Source organism: Pyrgilauda ruficollis, unplaced genomic scaffold (assembly GCF_017590135.1).
Source record: "Pyrgilauda ruficollis isolate IOZ18807 unplaced genomic scaffold, ASM1759013v1 scaffold54, whole genome shotgun sequence".
Lineage (NCBI taxonomy): Eukaryota > Metazoa > Chordata > Aves > Passeriformes > Passeridae > Pyrgilauda > Pyrgilauda ruficollis.
In genome coordinates this window covers 4,518,049-4,537,002 of record NW_024527044.1, presented here as the reverse complement: position 1 = coordinate 4,537,002, position 18,954 = coordinate 4,518,049, and the positions used below count along the sequence as shown (strand labels likewise).

Sequence of the window (18,954 nt, the reverse complement as noted above, 5' to 3'; positions counted from 1 at the left end):
GGTTTAGCATACACAGAAGTTGAAATTTCCTATTTAAAGCTACTTTGTTTGTCTGCTTGGATGTAGCAAAATATTGTCCTTGTGAGCCACCTGATACTGACTGGAGTGGGAGATTCTGCTGTGGCTCAAAGGAGGAACATGCCCTTAAACACTCTGATATTTGCATCAAACCCAAATTGTGCTGACAGGTCCCAGGTGTGCTTTTCCATTTGCATCACTTCAGCCACCCCCATGGTTCAAATGCTGCAGCCACACAGGGACCCTGCAGGGGACACAAAATCACCAGGATCCTTTTAAAGGCCTGGTGGAACCTGGATCAAGACCTGTGGCTTTGATAGGATGGACAGGATGATCCTGATTATTCCCCAGATTCACTCTTTAGTCCATGCTTTTGTACAAGACAAGGCCTTTTCAGACTGTCCAGGCTGTTGTACCAAAGAACCTGATCCAAACCAAAATGGTTTCTCTGCTGTCTGGAACAGTTATTTTTTTAAAAATTATTTTTAAGTTAATCAGCCTTTTTTTTTTAATTAAAAAAACCCCAAAACACAATGAGGCTGCTGAACTTTAAATACTTAATGATGCATGGAGCCATATGCCTGGATGATTTTTTTTTCTTTCCTATGTCTAGAGTAGCAGTGTGCCTTCATGGCTCAATCCCCTCCAGTAAAATCTTTCTTTTTTCTTTTATTGTCCTTTAGAAGAACAGTAGGGAGAGGGTTGTGAGAGCTTCAGGTGTACATGGGTGTACCTGGCCACCCAAGTCTGTTATTGACAAGACTGCCTGTCATCAGGATGCCAAAGAGAGAGCAAATGGGTAAAATAAAGAAATAATTTTTGTCTCCTTTAGTCTCCTTCCAAGTTGGACTTTTGAGTGGAAAAATGTAGAGCTTCACAGCTTGTCCCAGGTTCCACAGCAAAAGTTATGGAAGCCCTAAGTCAAGTGTTAAGTTCATGAGTGCCATTCTTGCCCCAGCAAGCACCAGCAAGAGGAACTGGGGTGTCTGAATGCCCTAAACAGCTCCTGGCTGGGTGGTTTCAAACATGGCAGAAATGTTTTTGTCTTATGCAGGAGCTCCTCTTCAGTTGTCCTGGAGGGATGATTTTCATGGGTGTTTGCCAGATTCCCATTTTCCCCTACCAGGGTTCCCTTTATTTATATTAACATGTTTGACCTCAATAACCCATTTCCACGCAAAAGAAAATGGAAAGAAAACCCAACAAGCCTTTCTAGATGACTCTATTGTTTAATGCTCCTGCTGCTTCACAATTCCAATGGCCAATTGTTGTTTATAACTGTGGCCAAGTTATTTGCATTGGAACACAACACCTAAGGAACTCTAAGGAGAATTTATGGATGTAATTTTTCACTCGCCTGTGAAATTTGCAGAGCTGCCATCTGCAGACATCGTGCCCCTCAGGATACAAAGAAACTGCTGGGACTGCCCTGCAGATCATTCCCAGCTTCTTGGCATTGTGAGAAGCATGTGTATAGACAAAGACAAGGAGCACAGACTCAGCTCCAGCTTTCCTCCAGTCCTGTCACTGGTCATGAGAAGGAACAGATCAGCCCCTGCCCCTCCTCTTCCCTTCATTAACATCCCTTCACTAACTTCCCTTCTTTAACATCCTCCATGAGGATGTTAAAGACCCCACTGAGGTCTCCTTTCCCCTCAGTCTCCTCTTCTCCAGGCTGAACAGAACACATCACCTCAGCTGCTCCTCAAAGGCTTCTCCTCCAGACCCTTCACCATCCCCGTGGCCTCCTCTGGACACCCTCCAATGGCTCAACGCCTTTTTCCTGTTGTGGTCCCATGTAAATAATGATGTTCTTGGGTAAATTAAGTCATGACCTAAATCATGGTATGATGCTTTATGCAAGTTTGAATGGTATCCTGAAATGCCCTGGAAAGTGTCAGGGCAGAATGGAAAATGGGAAGATGGATCCTGTGCAGGAACAAAAATATCTTCACATTTTCTAACAGCAGCTGTGATCTGTTGCAAACTCTGTTCTTTTGTTTTTCAGGCACTTCACTGGACATGAGTGGGATGGGATCAGATCACAACAATTCTTCCCAGGAAGAATACATCCCACACAATCTCCAAAAGGAAGATCCCTTTGCATCAAAGCTTTCTAGAGAAGCTGACATCATAGCTGGCTTTTATTTGACAATAATTGGTAATGATTTTATATTTGGTCTTTGAAATGTGACTGTGCTGCTGCATCCTAGCAGCTCTCAGAAAAGAGGCAGAAACTGCTGTTCATTAGATGTTAATTACACATTTTTTCATACTAGAAAATAATATCTGGGAGGGAGGAGAGATAATGTGTTAGAAATATGGTGTCAATAGTTAATATCAACAGATAACGCTGCTGCAGGTAGCCAAAAGTGACTAGCAGTAGATGTTTCAGCAAAAAGTGAAGAAATACTTATTGTTTTTAATAACTGATAGATTGCTACTCAGCAGTTTAATTCATCCCTGGGCAGAATAGGGCTGTCCTCACTATGCATTGTGGGTTTTATGGCTTGTTCTCACAGCCTCTCTCATGAGCATACCCAGCAGTGAACACCCTCCTATGTGTTCATGTGACCATTGCTCAGCTCCTGGCATCATCTGTCCTCTGTTACACATCATATTGAGCAATATTTTCTGCCTAGCACCCTCCCCATCCTTTTGTGTTAGAGTCCTTTACAAGGTTCAAAGTGACCTTGCAAGCAGAATAAATACAATTATTTATTGGTTAGTGCACAGTCATGATAGCAGGGACTGATTTCAAAGTATTCACATGCCAAGGAGTTATCATTTAGCAGGAAAATGCTGGTCTCTATTTCTTCTGGGGATAAACTGGACCTTATTCTTGATAGTTTGCTTTCTTTACTTTGTGGAGGAGGGCAGAGTTATGTCTTTTTGTGTCCATATTTGACTCGACACCTGAGGGAATGGCATGAAGCTGAGTCAGGGAGGTTTAGGTTGGACATCAGGGAAAGGTTCTTCTCCCAGAGGGTGGTTGGGTGCTAGAACAGCTCCCCAGGGCAGTGGTCACAGCACCAAGCCTGACAGAACTCAAGAAATGTTTGGGCAAAGCTCTCAGGCACAGGGTGGATTCTTGGAATTGTCCTCTGCAGGGTCAGGAGATGGACTTGGATTATCCATGTGGGTCCTTTTCATCTCAGGATATTCCATATTCTATTCTATTCTATTCTATTCTATTCTATTCTATTCTATTCTATTCTATTCCATTCCATTCTTCTTTATATATTTTAAGTTCATTTATGCTGTATGGTCTTACTTCATGCAGTTTTTCACAGCTCAACAGCAATTTTCTCACTAAAACTCATCTGAGGACAGAACTGTTCTACAAAAAACCTGGGCTCCAGGTGTCAGCTGCCTTCACAGGGCTGAGCACAGGGTGTACAATGATTACTTGACATTTATTTCAGTTTTGATTTATTGTCTTGTTCAAGGAGTTGTGCAGAAAATACCAAGATCTGTCAGTCAGTCCTACCTTTGTGTTTCTCATTCACTGCTTTACATCCCCCTCTACTCTGTCTTACTGCTTTTCGTCTGACTGATCAAATTAATGTAATGTTTTCCAGAGTGGAGGTAGCAGAGATTTTATTATTATTTCCCTTCTATTTATGTTTCTGTTTATTTCTCATTTTTCTTCTGCTTATGTCTTTATTGAAAAAAGAATTCAGAGCAGCAGAGGTGACAGGTGAAGCTGTATCTCAGTGCTGTTCTTGGTGTTCATGCACTGTTTTGTAGGTATCCTCACTTTTCACACATCTAATTTTTTTCTGTTGCTCTGCAGAGAGAAGTTTTCACTGAACTGTACAAAACAACCTCTTTGGGTCTTTTTTTCACTTGGTTAAGTAAACTTAGCTTTAATCCCAAGAAATATGTCTGATGGATGAATCCTCCCAACATACACTGTGTTGCCTTGTTATATTCACTGTATTTAGTGTAGATTTATCCTGTTCCAAAAATTACCCCTGTCAGGTGTGAAACATCTTGAAAAGCACAGGCATAATCAAATTAAGGCAAGGAAGAAGAATCAAAAACTTCCAGTGAAAAGCAAAAAGCCAACCACAAAGGCACAGAGCAATTTTGTGAGCAATGTGAGGAAAGTGAAATGATAATTTTAAAAGGTCTCATAATCATTTTGATATTGGGCTTGTGAACTCATTGCACCCAGTGGCCTGGGTCAGGGTAGCTCTGCTCTACCTCTATGTTTCTGTACACATCATATCCCACATTTAGCTTAAATTAACTTAATTTTTTAAGTGTGTGTTTTGAAATGCAACCAAGTAAAATTACTTGGTTAATTGCTTTGCCCTTGAGTGCATAACAAACTTCACTAGTGGCTTTCATTAGAGCTAATTATGATCTTCCCATTTCCATATAAGTGCTGTATTTTCATATTCCTTGGATCTGTAGAGTAAAGATATTAGGAAAAAAATTCTTCCCTGAAAGAATTGTTGAGCAGAGGAATGGGCTGCCCAGGGAATGATGAAGTCTTTAACCCTGGAATTGTTCAGAAAATGAGTGGAGGTGGCACTTTGTAGTATGGTTTGGTGGAAATGGTGGTGTTCAGTCAAAATTTGGACTTGATCATCTTGGAGGTCTTTTCCAACCTAAATGATTCCAACCTAATAAACCACCATGCCTGTGGTGACTTGTGTTTCAGAGCAAACCTGTCACATTTTTCCACTGAGCTTCCTTTGCAAGAAATTGAGGCCCCTCCTGAGGATGGCCTGTGGGTACCTCCTGACAGCAGGGACAGGGAAGCAGGAGGTGGGAAGCCAGGACTGCTTTCGTGCATCTTTTTGCACTTGAGCTGTGTAAGATGCAAGTGAGTTTAAAATTTCTTTCAAAAAGGAGAAAAAGCTGAACGATGAGTGAACAAGGCTGGATCTTATCAGGAAACTCTGCAGAGGTTTTAGGGTCAGACTGGGTGTACAGCTGAAGTATTTCAGTTTGAAATAGAAAAATAATTGGGTTTTTGTCTTTGAAGAAAAATCAGGAGTCTTGACTAGTCTGATAAATTCTATGTGAGTGCATGATCCTTTGTCTTGAGTAGTTCATTTCCATGTGTAGCTTTCTAATTGCCTAGAAAAAAAAATCAGACTATGCACATAGTTATGAGAATCCAATTCTTTTTTCTTTGCCACTTCCCCCACCAGCTTTTTCATCACTGCCTTGATTGATTCACTGTACAGCCAGGCAGGGTGACAAACTATTGAGCAGGGACCTGCTGGCTGCCAGCTCCTCTGAAACCCCTTGGCAAGTCACTATTGATTTCCAAACTGTGTGCACACTTCCTCAGCCTGTTATGAAACAGCTTAATTGAAAACAAAATCCTGAACTATCTTCCCCCACCCCCCTTTTTTTTTTTTTTATGTATTTTCTCTAATGGTTTAGTGCCACTGTCAGGCTGGAGAAGTGGAAGTTTATTTCTCCAGCTGGTTACTTGTAAGCACTTTCCCCTCTCTCTGCAGGTCGTGTGTCTCAGCCTGGCTCTGTCTCTGCAGGTGCCACTTTTTTAGTTATTACATCCTTGGCTCTTTGGATGTATGTAATAGTGCCACAGTGCCATGGGCAGTTTTCCTGGAAAAGAGGCTTTTTTTTAACATCTGAAGAGTCTTTTTCCAACCTACCAGAGTTGGGAGCCTGCTCCAGCAAGGGCTTCAGCTGACTGCTGGGAAAGTCATTTCCTAGCAGGAGAAATGGAGCATTGGATGCCTCACCTGAGGATATCATAGAGTTTTGATCACGAAGGAGTTAAAAAAAAGATTCAGATAAGCAATTTTCAGATGCAGGCATAGACAAAAGGCAACACAAATGATCACTGGACCCCTTCCAGCCACGGGGTTAAGAGGGATTAGGATGGGCTGGGACTTTCTGAAACATTGATATTAATAATGAGCAGTGGTTTCAGAGCAACTTGGCAACTTCAGAGCTACTTGGCTGATAGAGATGTCTCTCTAGACTGCCAGTCAGTTGAAAAAGACTCAGGAAAATGTCAAACGCTTTCAAAAGGTATTTCAGACTGGATGCTGGCACTCTAGTTATCCTAAATATCACTGGAGAGGAAAATGGCATTAAGAGAGAAAAGGATTAAAATACATGAAAAATGCTCACAGCACTGAGATTCATTCACTCAGCTGTGAGGCAGAAAATGACTTATATGAATACCTCTATCTGCTTATAATTCAGAGCTGCTTATAATTTGCAGAGCCATAAGAATAGGTTGTTCTTAGAATTTAATTCACCCAAGGTAAATAAAATTTAATGAGAAAACCTAAGATCAGTAATAAGCCAGCTTCTCGTCTTCTGTTTATTTTGTAAAATAATACAGAAAACAATACTGTCAACATAAAAAGTTTCCAGTGTGTTGCAGTTAATACAGAAAAATTTAAAATCAAAGTATTTTTCTCCTGAGTTTGGTATACTTTTGGTTCCTCAGTCAGTCATATTTCTTGATAAAAAATTTGGTTTTAGCATCTGGGAACCATTTCTCTCTCTGCCTCATGGACGTTCCCAGGTTGGGTTCCTGGATTTTGTGGGGACAAAAGCACCCTTGCAAGGGCATTGTGCCATTGATGGACCAGAGTAAATAACAAAATACCCATTTAAATACTGGATTATTTATTACTGAATTACCAAATTAATCACTAAATAATTAAATACTCAATTACCGAACTACATTTCCAGGGTCTGGCCTGCAGAAGACTCAGATGAAAATTACATGGTGTTCAAAGGTACAACATTTGGAGAGGGCAGCATTGCTGGGGGGCTGGAGGGTGCTGGGGCCCTCTGGAAACAGAGCTTGCCCCAGCAGAGCCCCATGTACAAGGCAGCACAAAGGGTGACTTTGATGCCTCATCAAACGTTGAGTTTATCACTTTTTTTGGAGAGGTGTGAGGAGTTGTCCTCAGCAGGTAGCCAAGCACTCAGGACAACCCTCAGAGTGGGACAGGGAGGAAACAGGCAAAGAAAAAGCAGTGGAGATGAAGACAGGGTGGGGAGAAAGACAGAAAGATCCACTCCCTTACTTACTGCAGTGGGCAAACAGGCTCCTTGAGGGAATAAATTCAGCATCATGGAATCACAGAATGCTTTGGGTGGGATGGACCTTAAAGATCAGCTCTCTCCAACTCTCATCGTGTGGTTCCAGCCCCCAAAGCTTAATGTTTATTTACTGATTTCAGTAGTGAGAAACAAAGGTGTCAAACCTAAAATACTTATGGAAAGCACTCTTCTTATGGAAAATGCCCTTCCTCACTCTTTCCTGGGCTGAACTTCTCTCCAGCGTTTCCCTCAGTGCTGTTGTATGTCCCTTTTGCGGGGCAATGGCAGCACAGGCACTCTTTGCTCTTCACTCTTCTGCATTTCCCTTGCTCTGACGTGTCTCCCCTGGTCTGGTGTGAAGCTCAGTGGGCCATGGTCCCTTTGGGATTTTCACCTTCTGGCTCCATGAGAGGGATGTTCTGTGCTGTCCTGTGTTTCCACAGCAAAACTCTCACTCCGACCTTAAACTCTTTAAAACATGAATTAGTGAAGACACATTTTCTTTAAGGGAACTGGAAACCCTACAATTTTCTGCCTGGTGTGATTAATTCCATGGCAGATGCACCACTTGCAGAGCTGATACCTGAGGGTCCTTGAGTGATGAAATGGAAAAAAATATGTCAGCCAATATGAGAAGGATCCCATACACTTAATTCCACCTGGAAGTTAAAATCAGAATAATCAGATTTATTTTATAATTTTTCTTTCTTATGATAGAAATAACTTTTTTATGTAAGATTTAAGATTTGATATTAATATATAAACTGGAAATTTATCCCTTAACATCTGATTAGGGTATTTAATAAAGTTGAAATTAGTCAGATTCTGGTTCCTGTGATTACAGAGAGCTGAATTTCATTCTTGTGGCTGTATAAACCTTTGAGTGAGAACTGTGCTGGTCAGGGCAGGGGGATTCTGGGGTTTCTGTTGTGAGCATTCAGTCGATGTCTGAGCAGGCTCAGCTGGTGAAAGCCATGCCCTGCTGCAGAGGGGAAAGCAGCATTTGCTGAGGGAGGGATGTGTCTGCAGCCGAGGTCTCTGGAAGCTGCACAGAGACAATGAGAGGATCACATTTCAGGGCAAAATGCCCAGCCTTAGGGACCACAAGTTCAGGCTGAAAATATCAGGGAATTTCCCAAGGAAGATGGAGTATTGCTGTTTTTGAGAATGATTCTAATTTGAATGTTATTCTATTTTCCATTATCAGGGATCCTTTCAACTCTGGGAAATGGGTATGTTATTTTTATGTCCTCAAAGCGAAAAAAGAAGCTGAGGCCTGCTGAGATAATGACTGTTAATTTAGCAGTGTGTGATCTGGGCATTTCAGGTAATTTCATGTTTTTATTTTCCCTCATTTTTACTATCTCTCCATTCTGCCTGGCAGCAGCAAGACACATTCCTCTGGAAGTCATGGGAGCATCAAATGCCTTTTGCTGCAGATATTTCTGCTCTATTATTTGCATGTAAATAATAGGGGAGGATGGAAAACAACATTCCTGAACAACTTGAAGGGAAGAAATTAACAGCACAGAGGAAAAATTGGGGTTGATTTTATCAAACAGGCAGAGCTCCTGTTCACCCCAGCACTGGGCAGGTCTCCAAAGGCAGCTTCCATGTGCACCCTGGCACAATAACCACAAAATAGCTCAGCATTACAGGGGCAGAAAATTATGTTTTCTTGCCATAGGGTGAAATAGAATGGATCTAAATGCCTCAAAGATACAAGTTTAGCCAAATAATTGGAAAATGCCAGTGGCCATCAGCTGATCAAAGCTAATAGTTTTCTCTCTAGTGGCCAACCTCCTTTGTCTCTGGATCAGAAAAAATAAGCATTTGTGTCAATCTGTAGAGTATCAGCCAACTGGGAGGATTTTTATTTCAACCCCACAGTCTGGATGTCCTGGCATTGGAGGAGGGAGCTTTGGAGAGGTTTATCCAGAGTTGCAGAGATGGTTGTTTTGGCTCTTGATATGAGGCTGATTCAGCTGCTCACAGGGAAAGGGCTGGATGCCCTTTAGAAAAGGATATTTTGGATGGCAGACAATCCAGTGGGTATCAGGACCCAGCTGACTGTGGGATCTCCCCAGTGCCATATAAAGGGAATTATATTCCCATGCTTGCAGGGGCATCTGTCCCCTGTGTGCTGTATACACTGAAACCTCTGCCCTCAGCTCCACTGCACCCTTTTCCTACCCTTGTCTCTGCCAGATGCTTTTGCCCTCATCTAAACTCCAAAAATATCACTGAACAATATAAAATGGTGGCTCACAGCTTCCCCAGACTGATGCCTTTTTGAACTCTCACAGCAGAAGACCAAAGATCTGCTCATTCCTGCAAATTCCAGTGGTTTTGGTCAGTAAACATGGATTTCTGAAGGAAACACTAATTCAGTAGAAGAAAGATGTTAGTATAAATATCACTGCTACCACATAGAGAAATCCCAATGATTTCTTTGGCATTTCTGTAATGGACCAGAATCTTCATCTCTCAACCCTTAGAAGTTAAGGAAAAACCCCAGGCTGGCTTTTCCCTCCTCTGTGATATTCCCATTTTCTTTGTGTTTTAAGAATCTGTATTATAAGGCTCATATTAGCCACTCCAATGAGAAGGAGTGCTTCAGGAGAATTTCCCCAGCTTTATATTATGAATGTTGCCCAGAGAAGCTCTGGATGCCCCATCCCTGGAAATGTCCAAGGCCAGGTTGGATGGGGCTTGTAGTAACCTGGGATAGTCGATGATGTCCCTGCCCTTGGCAGAGGGGTTGAGATGGGCTTTAAAATCTCTTCCAATCCAAAATATCCTGCGATTCTGTGATTGAATGATTTTAACAGGTATCTCCTAACTATAAAAACTATGTCCCAACCACTCAAACTACAGCTTGTGTGGGACCCCTCTTAGTGCAAGGGCTGGAAGTGTCTCTGTCATGATCTGCTACCAGTGCACCACTTGTCACCTTGCTTTCTTCCATGGGGATCTCAATCCATCTGGGCTTTAAATTTTGGAGTTAAAAATAGTGATTCCCAGAGCCATGCTTGGTTCTCTAATTTTTTTTTTTCTTTTTTTTTTTTTTTTAATTAATGGAAGGTGCTAAGTTGAGAAATGTGATGGATTCTGTCTGCTGGACACACTGAAGAAAGACTATTTTTTTTTTCACACAACCCTCATATTTCACACACTTGTCTTAACAACTGAGGTTTCATAATGAGGAAAGCCTGCCCCTGATTGGTTCCAGAGTGTGGGTTTACCTCTGGTTCCTGTGGTTATAGTACAGCCCCACTTTCCAGCCCTTCTGGGGGCTTGGCTCATCCTACCTCATCCCTGGTGCCATGGGATCCAGCTACAGCTGCCTGAGCCTCAGTCCTGTGCATGGAGTGCTCACAAGCCATGGAATCACAGAATGCTGTGGGTTGGAAGGGACCTTACAGAGCATCTTGTTCCAACCCCTGCCTTGGGCAGGGACACACTCCAGTGTACCAGATTGCTCCAAATCTCATCCCACCTGGCCTTGAACACATCCAAAGATGGAACACCCACAGCTTCTCTGGGCAACCCATGGCAGTGACTCACCACCCTCACAGTAAAGATTTTCCTCCTAATATCCCATCTAAATTTACCCTCCAGCTTAAAATCATCACATACTCTGCCTGAAGCCCTTTCTCCACGTTGAGCACTTTTATGGGTATTGGTTTTTGCAAGAGAGAGGGTTTGCCTTTCTGATGAAAGGAGATTTTCTCGAGGATGGGCTTCTGACATTCTCTCCTCCTTTAAGTTGTAGGCAAACCCTTCAGCATCATCTCCTTCTTTTCCCACCGCTGGATTTTTGGGTGGATAGGCTGCCGCTGGTACGGGTGGGCTGGTTTCTTCTTTGGCTGTGGGAGCCTCATCACCATGACAGCTGTCAGCCTGGACAGGTACCTGAAAATCTGCCACTTGTCCTATGGTAAGACAAATATGTATCTATATATGGATAACTATTGTTTATGACAGTGAAAAAGTTGTATTAAGTGCTATGGTTCACTACACTGAAGTAATAATTAAGCTCTTCAGAATACTTTTCTTACAGATAGAGGGAAGTGCACAGAGGAGAGAAACATATTTGCATGATCCAAAAAGTCCCAGTTAAATTCATTTTGCTGGACATAACGCTCTCATTGTTGTCCCTCTGCTGTCTGCTTAAGCCATGAGTTTTTGTAACCCCTCCACAGATAAATCACTTTATGTCTATCAAGGCCTATCTGCATTAACAGATGCAAGTAATGCACATATTGCGGGGTCTTATCGACCAAACATAAAAATATCCCTTATTAAATGCCTAAATTCCTCTGCGGTGTGTGGCAAGCTATTTAAAGCACCTAAGAGATTTGGAAGGGCAATAAGTCATAATGTGAAATAGTCTCTCAAATATGAAAATGGAACCTGAGAAGATGAAATGAATTTATCAGTGTAAGGTGTTACCACCATATCCATCAGTATCTTCTACCTCTGGAATATGATGTGTTATATGCTCAATTCTTTCCAGATAAATGATATTGTCACAGTTCAGAAAATATGATCTTCCTGCAATGTAAGGGACTAAATTCCCATCGAAATACAGGGAATACTCAAGGTGACTTTACAAGTAATAAACACCTTGTCCATGTGACTTGAGGGACACAACAGATTTCTTTATGATGACATGAAATATCGATCATGTTAAGCTGTAAGGAAGGTTTGCAGCTAGGAAGTGTAAATAAGCCAGTCTGTGCAAGCAGATAAAATCTGTGGTACTGTGCTAAGTTGTGCTATCACAGACCTGGTGTGTCATACTTTTACCCTAAATGGGAGCGCAGGGGAGGTCTCCTTAGCTGAGTGTTAGATCAGCAATAATATTAAGCAGGATTTCAGTTCTTTCTATAGAAGTCTTATCAAAATAATTCAGTGGCAACCCAAATCACAGACAATTTTTTACACACTAGGTGAGCTGAAGTGAATATTTAATGGCTGCATTCATGCCACCAGCTGTGGTGTTTAACATGATATCTTAGTTCATGAGAGAGAAAACTCCTCAAAACATTTATTCTCAAGGGGTCTGATCATGGTGGCCCATACAAAATTATGGAGAACAATAAACAGACATGTTTATCATGCTCTGTCTAGGTCGTTAAAAAATGTTTCTCTTTTAATAGTTATGCTATTGTTGCTTTGTTTTTCCACCCCTGAACACAACAAAGCACCTTTCTGTCTCTCAGACATAATACATGAATGCTTCATTTGTCAGGCAATGTTCATTTTCCTTCCAGTGATCTCGACATGTAAAATCAGCTGAAAAGGGACGCTTCCAAATTACAGGTGTTTCTTTGCTTTGGTTTTATTTTAAATCTTAATGTTAGTGTGAAGTGAGTGAAAAATCCCCTGTGAGTCAGAAACTACAAATGAATCGGGGATTCCAAGATGGAAGAAACCATATTGCAAGTTTCTGTAAAAATGAAAGATTTAAATTTGTTAGTTCTATCTGAGTCCTATATGTTGAACTTGTAGATGATCATGAAAACTCTGCAAACTGAAACTTTTTCTAGATTAATTAAAACCATATGCAAGATGAGCAGAGAGACAGTGTTCTGATCTCCAGAAGTTCTATTTGAATTTACTTAAAAAAAAGGCAAGGTTACATGAAAACACTTATTACAGATACTGCTGACAGGATACACATGGTGATTTTCTGTACTGGAAAAGAATGAAAAAGTAATATTAAATCTTAGTTATCTTATTTCCACTGTAAAGCCTTGTCTTTCAGTCACTGAGTTTGAGCTTTAGTCAGGTAACACAGGAGAGAAAGAATAGGAAAAAACCTAAGTGACATTGAAGAATTGAAATTACTGGACAAGATTCCCCTGACTAGTTGTTTGGATTTCTTTAGTTTGGACTCTTCTCAGTTCTAATTAATCACAAATTAAAGCAAAGATCTGAAATAAGGACAGGTGGAGCCTTCCATGTGAGTGTGCCTTTGTCTTCATGAGGCACAATGTGAGCTCAGGGTCACTTTGGACACCTGGAAAGAGCCAAGATGAACATGACAGAATTGTTGTCAAACAGTCAAGAAACCTCATATTTCACAGAATCACAGAATGGTTTGGGTTGGAAGGCACTTCAAACACAATCCAATTCCAAAGGCTTCCACAGGGACAGCCACATCCAGCCTGGCCTCAGACCCTTCCACGTGACACGACGTATTCCAAACACATCTGGACATGAACTTGTAACTCTTGACTTTTCCTCCAGGTACCTGGCTTAAGAGACATCATGCATTTATCTGCCTGGCAATAATCTGGGCCTATGCTACGTTCTGGGCTACAGTGCCTTTTGCTGGGGTGGGGAGCTACGCCCCCGAGCCCTTCGGGACCTCCTGCACTCTGGACTGGTGGCTGGCACAGGCTTCAGTGGCTGGACAGGTTTTTGTTCTGAGCATCCTTTTCTTCTGCCTCCTGTTCCCAACTGCGGTGATTGTGTTTTCCTACGTCAAAATAATTTTAAAAGTCAAGTCATCCACCAAAGAAGTTTCTCACTACGATACCAGGATTCAGAACAGCCACATACTTGAAATGAAGCTGACCAAGGTATGTAGGAATGTTTTCCTCCATTTGCTGTGTTGGATCATAGAAGCAGATTTGGAGACAATAACACAATGCTCTGAAGGTGGTTTTTGTAGTTTCTCTGTTACTGTCAAGATGGGAAAAAAGCAGTGGTGGAAACATAATTCGGTGATCAGGGCACTTGGGTCCCTGGGATCATGATCCACTCTGCAGCTCTGCCACAGCTTTCCCCTATGACCCTACAAGTCACATAATCTCCCTGTGGCCCTGCTCCACACCATAAAACTCCCTTTGCTTTCAGAATCAGCCGTAAATGGTAATTTAAGGTGACTGATATGTATAGGAATTATAACAGAAAACAGACAGAGAGCAGGTTATTGTAGTAGGGAAATAAAACTTTCAAACAGTTTATGTTCCTCTGTTAATGAAGATATAAACCAAAACTGGTCCTGTGATGCTGCAATTGTTTTTATGCAAATAATTTATCAGTTAGGCTCAACCATGAACTGCTGATAAAAATGCACTGAATTGCTAAAATTAATTTTCCATCTCAGACCATATCCTGTTTTCCCTTTCTGATTGAATCTATTTTCTGTTTGGCAGTGGTGACAGCCATGATCCTTGATACTGGTTATTGTGCCAGGAAATCTCTCAAAATAAAGGCTTGTATTGAACAAAATCAGTTTCCTTAGCTGTAAAAGATTCACCAGCTGCTATAAGACATGCCAAAAGCGAGACAAGCAGCAAGTTTTGCTTGGCTGATCAAATTTTATTACAATTTTTCTGAGTTGAACTGAGAATTATACAACATGCAGCAATAAGGGACATTATGTCTAAACATATCTGAAAATGTCTGCTATGTACCTGCCCAGCCAGTGCTGCCAGTACAGCTGGTACAACTTCACTTGCCTTTTGAAAGGATGTTTCAAATTGTTACCTTTTTTTGGTGGTTATTCAACAAATTTCCTTTGAAGAATAATGGAAACTTTTGATTTGAGGCTGCAGTTTTGGGGTTTTTTTGCATATTGGAAGGATCATGTAAAAATTCAATGTCATCTGAGTTGCAACACCAGTAATTTTCCCTCCTGTCTTGGATCTACCCTGGAGAACATAATGTTGGGGTAAATATAAATATGGAAAATTCATCTCCCTTACAACCCATTTGACTCCACAGCACAATTCATAACAAGCAGGCTGTGTTTGAGATCCTTGGCCCACCTGCACTGTTCCTTCAGTGACAGACAACAAAAAGAACAGGCTACAGGAAAGGTTATGCAATGTCCACACCCCTTGTGCTTTCTGGTGATTTCTTTTTTTTTTTTTTTTTTTGTATTCTAATCCTGCTAATTGCCTTATTCCAAATGAGTGCACATGTGCTGCTACCAGTGTGGATGCAGCACTAATCTGTCAATGGCAGCAGTATAAAGGCAGATGTTTTTCAGGATGTATGATGGCATGGCATCATTTGAAGTGATATCAGGCTGTGACCGAGTGCAGACAGGCTGGTTCAGGTAAAGTATACAAATCACAGATTTTGGCCCCAAACAGTTTTTCTTTGGTATTTATAGTAAACTTTCTTATGGTTGCATTTTTTTACATTATAAGGTGGTCACTTACTAATTTACCAGGAACTCGTTTATCAGAACTAAATTATTTAACATAAACTTGCTTTTTAAAGTATTTACGTATTCTAATCGAGTGAAAATCCATGATTTGGGTTAGGAGGAATAAATCTAGACATTTTACTACCGTTCTCACTGTCAGGTAAATTCCCAATTTTCAAAAGATCTTTTCTCAAGAACCTTCACACTCTGCTATTGTCACTATATTATCCTAAAAAGTAGACTCTGCATTTCAAAAGGAATCTCCTCTTTAAATAATTTGAATTCAATGTCAAGCTATTATTATTTTCTGAAATCTCATTTAGTTTCCTCATATTTAGCCAGACTTTACTGTATTTTTGAAGGTCTGATAGCAGACTCATTAACTACTCTGTGTCACGAGATAAAAAGGCAGATTTTCTTCATATTGTAAATTTATATGAAAAAGCAAGTTATCATTTTTCTTTTCCATTCAGTGGAATGCAATTCCCTTGCACTCTGCCTGGCTCTGTGCTGCTCTGCCAGTGTCTGACTGTTCTGGATAAACCCTGCTGTCTCTTTTCTGCTCTCACAAGGTGGCAATGTTGATCTGCGCAGGGTTCCTCATTGCCTGGATCCCTTACGCCGTGGTCTCGGTCTGGTCAGCCTTCGGACGGCCAGACTCGGTCCCCATCCACTTCTCAGTGATACCAACGCTGCTTGCAAAGTCAGCAGCCATGTACAACCCCATCATTTACCAGGTCATCGACTGCAAGTTTGCCTGCTGCCGGCCGGGACGGCTGAGGGCCAAGAGCTCTTTGAAGAAATCAAGGTAATTTCTTCTTTGGGGAGTGGGATATCTTTAAGAACTCCATGTTCCAAAAAGTACCAAACTAAGATCTACCAAGAATCACAGCTCACTGAATCTTATTTCTTGGGTTTGACCATGACCATTTTGATTTGGGATTCTTCTTGCCATGAGAATTTGTAAAGTGACTGTAGGTGTACAAGGAGAAGAAATAAGACAGTCCTTACTTTTAGATCCAGCTGCAACTCCATTTATATAGTTTGGAAAAAAAACCCTATTGGTTTTAATGTGTGTTGAATCAATTCTGTCTTTCTAATCCTTTTCTTTCTCATCATCCTATGAGTTTCCTCCGGAAGGTGTTGATGACCTCTATTGCCAGTGAAGAAAATGGAAGAGAATTTTGTTAATTCCTTCCATAATTAACCTGTTAATACTATGCATTTCAGGCACAGAATCAGCAGGGAGAGGTAGCAGTTCCTTAGCCACCCAGCAGGCACCATTCATACCAAGAAAACCAACCTCAAACCAGACAAATCAAAGTGTAATTATCTCATAAGAAAGTCTCCTTTTTTTTATTTACAACCCTCAGGCAAAGTTTGTGCTGCGCACCTGTGGAATTCCTGAAGACACTAATTATGCACTTGGAGGAAAAGTATTTTGTTTTATGTAGTATATAAAGTATTATATAGTATATATAGTATTATATAGTATATGTAATGTTCTATATAATATATAAAGTATTATATAGTATATATAGTATATAAAGTTCTTCATTACACCAGAAAAGTGCCTGACTTTTGTGGTTGAACAAGGAGATAATGATGGATGTTAATCTGACAGTGTAGACTGTCACAAACACCCTAGCACACATAAGTGACTGTGAAACAACAGAATTCCAGTAATTTGCTCCAAAGGCCTAAAACATATGTGCCTTGATAGAAACATGAAGCACCATTTTATCATTCATATTATTCCCCTACCAGTTCCAGCATTTTGGTGTGTTGCTCAGTGAGTCAATCTTGAGCTTCCACAGCTTCATGTAGCAGATCATTCCATAATCTCGCACAGAGATTCATTTCATCTGCAGAAGATACAGAGTTTATATATGTTGTAAATGTCTGAGGTGTTGAATTTATGGTTTGCCAAAATCTCTTCTGCAGTATTAGTCAAATGGGACACATGTTCAAAGAGCCTTCAGTGGATATTTGGTAGCTGGATTTGTGTTTAACATCTGAAGGAGTCTCACCCAGTCCCTCAAGCTGAATGCAAGCTGGCTTCTCCAGGCCTGTGCAGTGACCAAAACGGTCTGGAGGAATCACTTCCCAGAAGTAGGAATTTAATTCCCATCTTGGTGTGACAAAATGACTCTTGTACCCTCTCTGCCCACAGGACATACACGATATCTGCACAGGGGGACTCCACAGCCATGAACGAAACCCAGCTGGAAGCTTGAGGGCTCATCTCACCAACAGCAAATGGAATCTGGTGACAAGCAACCCGACTGGCTCAAGTTCCTCTTTGTGTAAACAAATTAAAACCTGGTGACAGGTTTATTTTACTCCCTATTCCTATGTACAACGTACAGTTCTTTCCATCCTGACCAAAATAGTGAATTAGAGTTGGGTAAATATTCTAAGTACTGAGAGGAAGAAGAAACAGAGAAAATTTGTGTTTATTAAAATTTTTCCTTTGCTTGAGATATTTTAAAATGCCCTTTTTTGTTCTTAGCACTAACAGAAATGATAGTTTGGGCAATGTTTTCCCTCAGGGGAAGGAAAGTATTCATAAAGACCAGTTTTAGTTTACCAAAGCTAATCTCCCTAAATTCCTGCTGCAGTCACTGGAGACCTGGAGCATGAGAGAAAGGATTCCTTAGAGGAAAAATCTGAGTCAGAGCTTCATTTCTCAGGGCTCTGAATTGCACATTGGGGAAACATTAGCTGACTGGATTTCCCTGGTGAGCATCTTCCCAAATCACGAGGCTACAAGCTGTGTTAAACCCACTTTGACTTCAGTCCTTCAAAAAGCAGAAATATTTTTATTTTAGTCATGGCAAAGTCAGAGGTGCCACATTCATACACAGGATCACTTTACGAGATGCAGAATAACAAATCTTTTCTCAATCGTAAATGAGAGGGGAAAGGTCTCTTGCTCAAATTGTAGATTCATTTAGGAGTTATGAATAACTTTGTAATAAAAAAGCAGAAGTGAGATGAAGTCAGCCCAAGCCAAACTGAGCAAATCAATATTTAACACACTTTTATCATTCTCTGGCCAAAATTACAATGAAATAGGATGGCAATAAGCAGAAAGATTTTTCACTGTGCATTTTACTCATCCCAATTCTTTATCAGATCAATTAATGAGCTATAAAATGGCAAAATGTTCCTCAATCCAAGCCATGAAACCAGATTCAAAACTGGTGTGTTTGTGAGAAGTTGTTACAGAACTGGTAACAGAGGAGTCTTTCCAAAGTGCAGCTACAGATTAATTTTTAAACAGTAAGTCCTGGAAGGATGAGGATTAGTAACTACTTAAGAGAACAAAGTTCTGCAAGTTCCTAATGCATTCAACAGAAAAACAACGTGTCTTGAGATGACCTGCAGAGTAAGGCAGCTGAAACAGTTGTGCTGGATAGGAGACATAATTATTCATAGTGTTTCCTTTTTCTCCTTTGGATTTACCTTAAGGTGCAGGAATCACTACAGATCAAAAATCAGCATTTCAGTAAAAGCAGATTTTTAATGCTTAAAATAATGATTTTGATGTTTCTATGTAATTTCTTTAAGAATTATATGATTCTATTAAAAATAAGTTAATTACAAATCAAAGAGTCTCCTCTAGCATAGATTTATGCTGACTGTTAAAAAAAACAGTACAAGGGCAAAGCTTTCTTCTGAGTTGTGCCTTTAAGGAAAGAAAA

General features: G+C 40.7%; 1 protein-coding gene across 1 annotated transcript; it reads left to right on the top strand.

Annotated features, from left to right (window-relative positions):
• Nucleotides 1-2,033: 2,033 nt before the first annotated feature.
• On the top strand, nt 2,034-17,484 carry OPN5 (opsin 5). The gene is made up of 6 exons (XM_041480840.1): nt 2,034-2,179; nt 8,282-8,401; nt 10,850-11,014; nt 13,333-13,667; nt 15,820-16,055; nt 17,421-17,484. The coding sequence occupies exons 1-6, from the start codon at nt 2,041-2,043 to the stop codon at nt 17,482-17,484; spliced, it is 1,059 nt and encodes a 352-aa protein (XP_041336774.1). The 5' UTR covers nt 2,034-2,040.
• Nucleotides 17,485-18,954: the final 1,470 nt, after the last annotated feature.

What these genes read in the sequence shown, in the direction of transcription:
- OPN5 (XM_041480840.1), top strand. Translation starts at nt 2,041, where the DNA reads ATGAGTGGGATGGGATCAGATCACAACAATTCTTCCCAGGAAGAATAC. An exon ending in AATCTGCCACTTGTCCTATG is followed by an intron (nt 11,015 to 13,332) that starts GTAAGACAAATA and finishes CTTTTCCTCCAG; the next exon opens with GTACCTGGCTTAAGAGACAT. An exon ending in TTGAAATGAAGCTGACCAAG is followed by an intron (nt 13,668 to 15,819) that starts GTATGTAGGAAT and finishes TGCTCTCACAAG; the next exon opens with GTGGCAATGTTGATCTGCGC.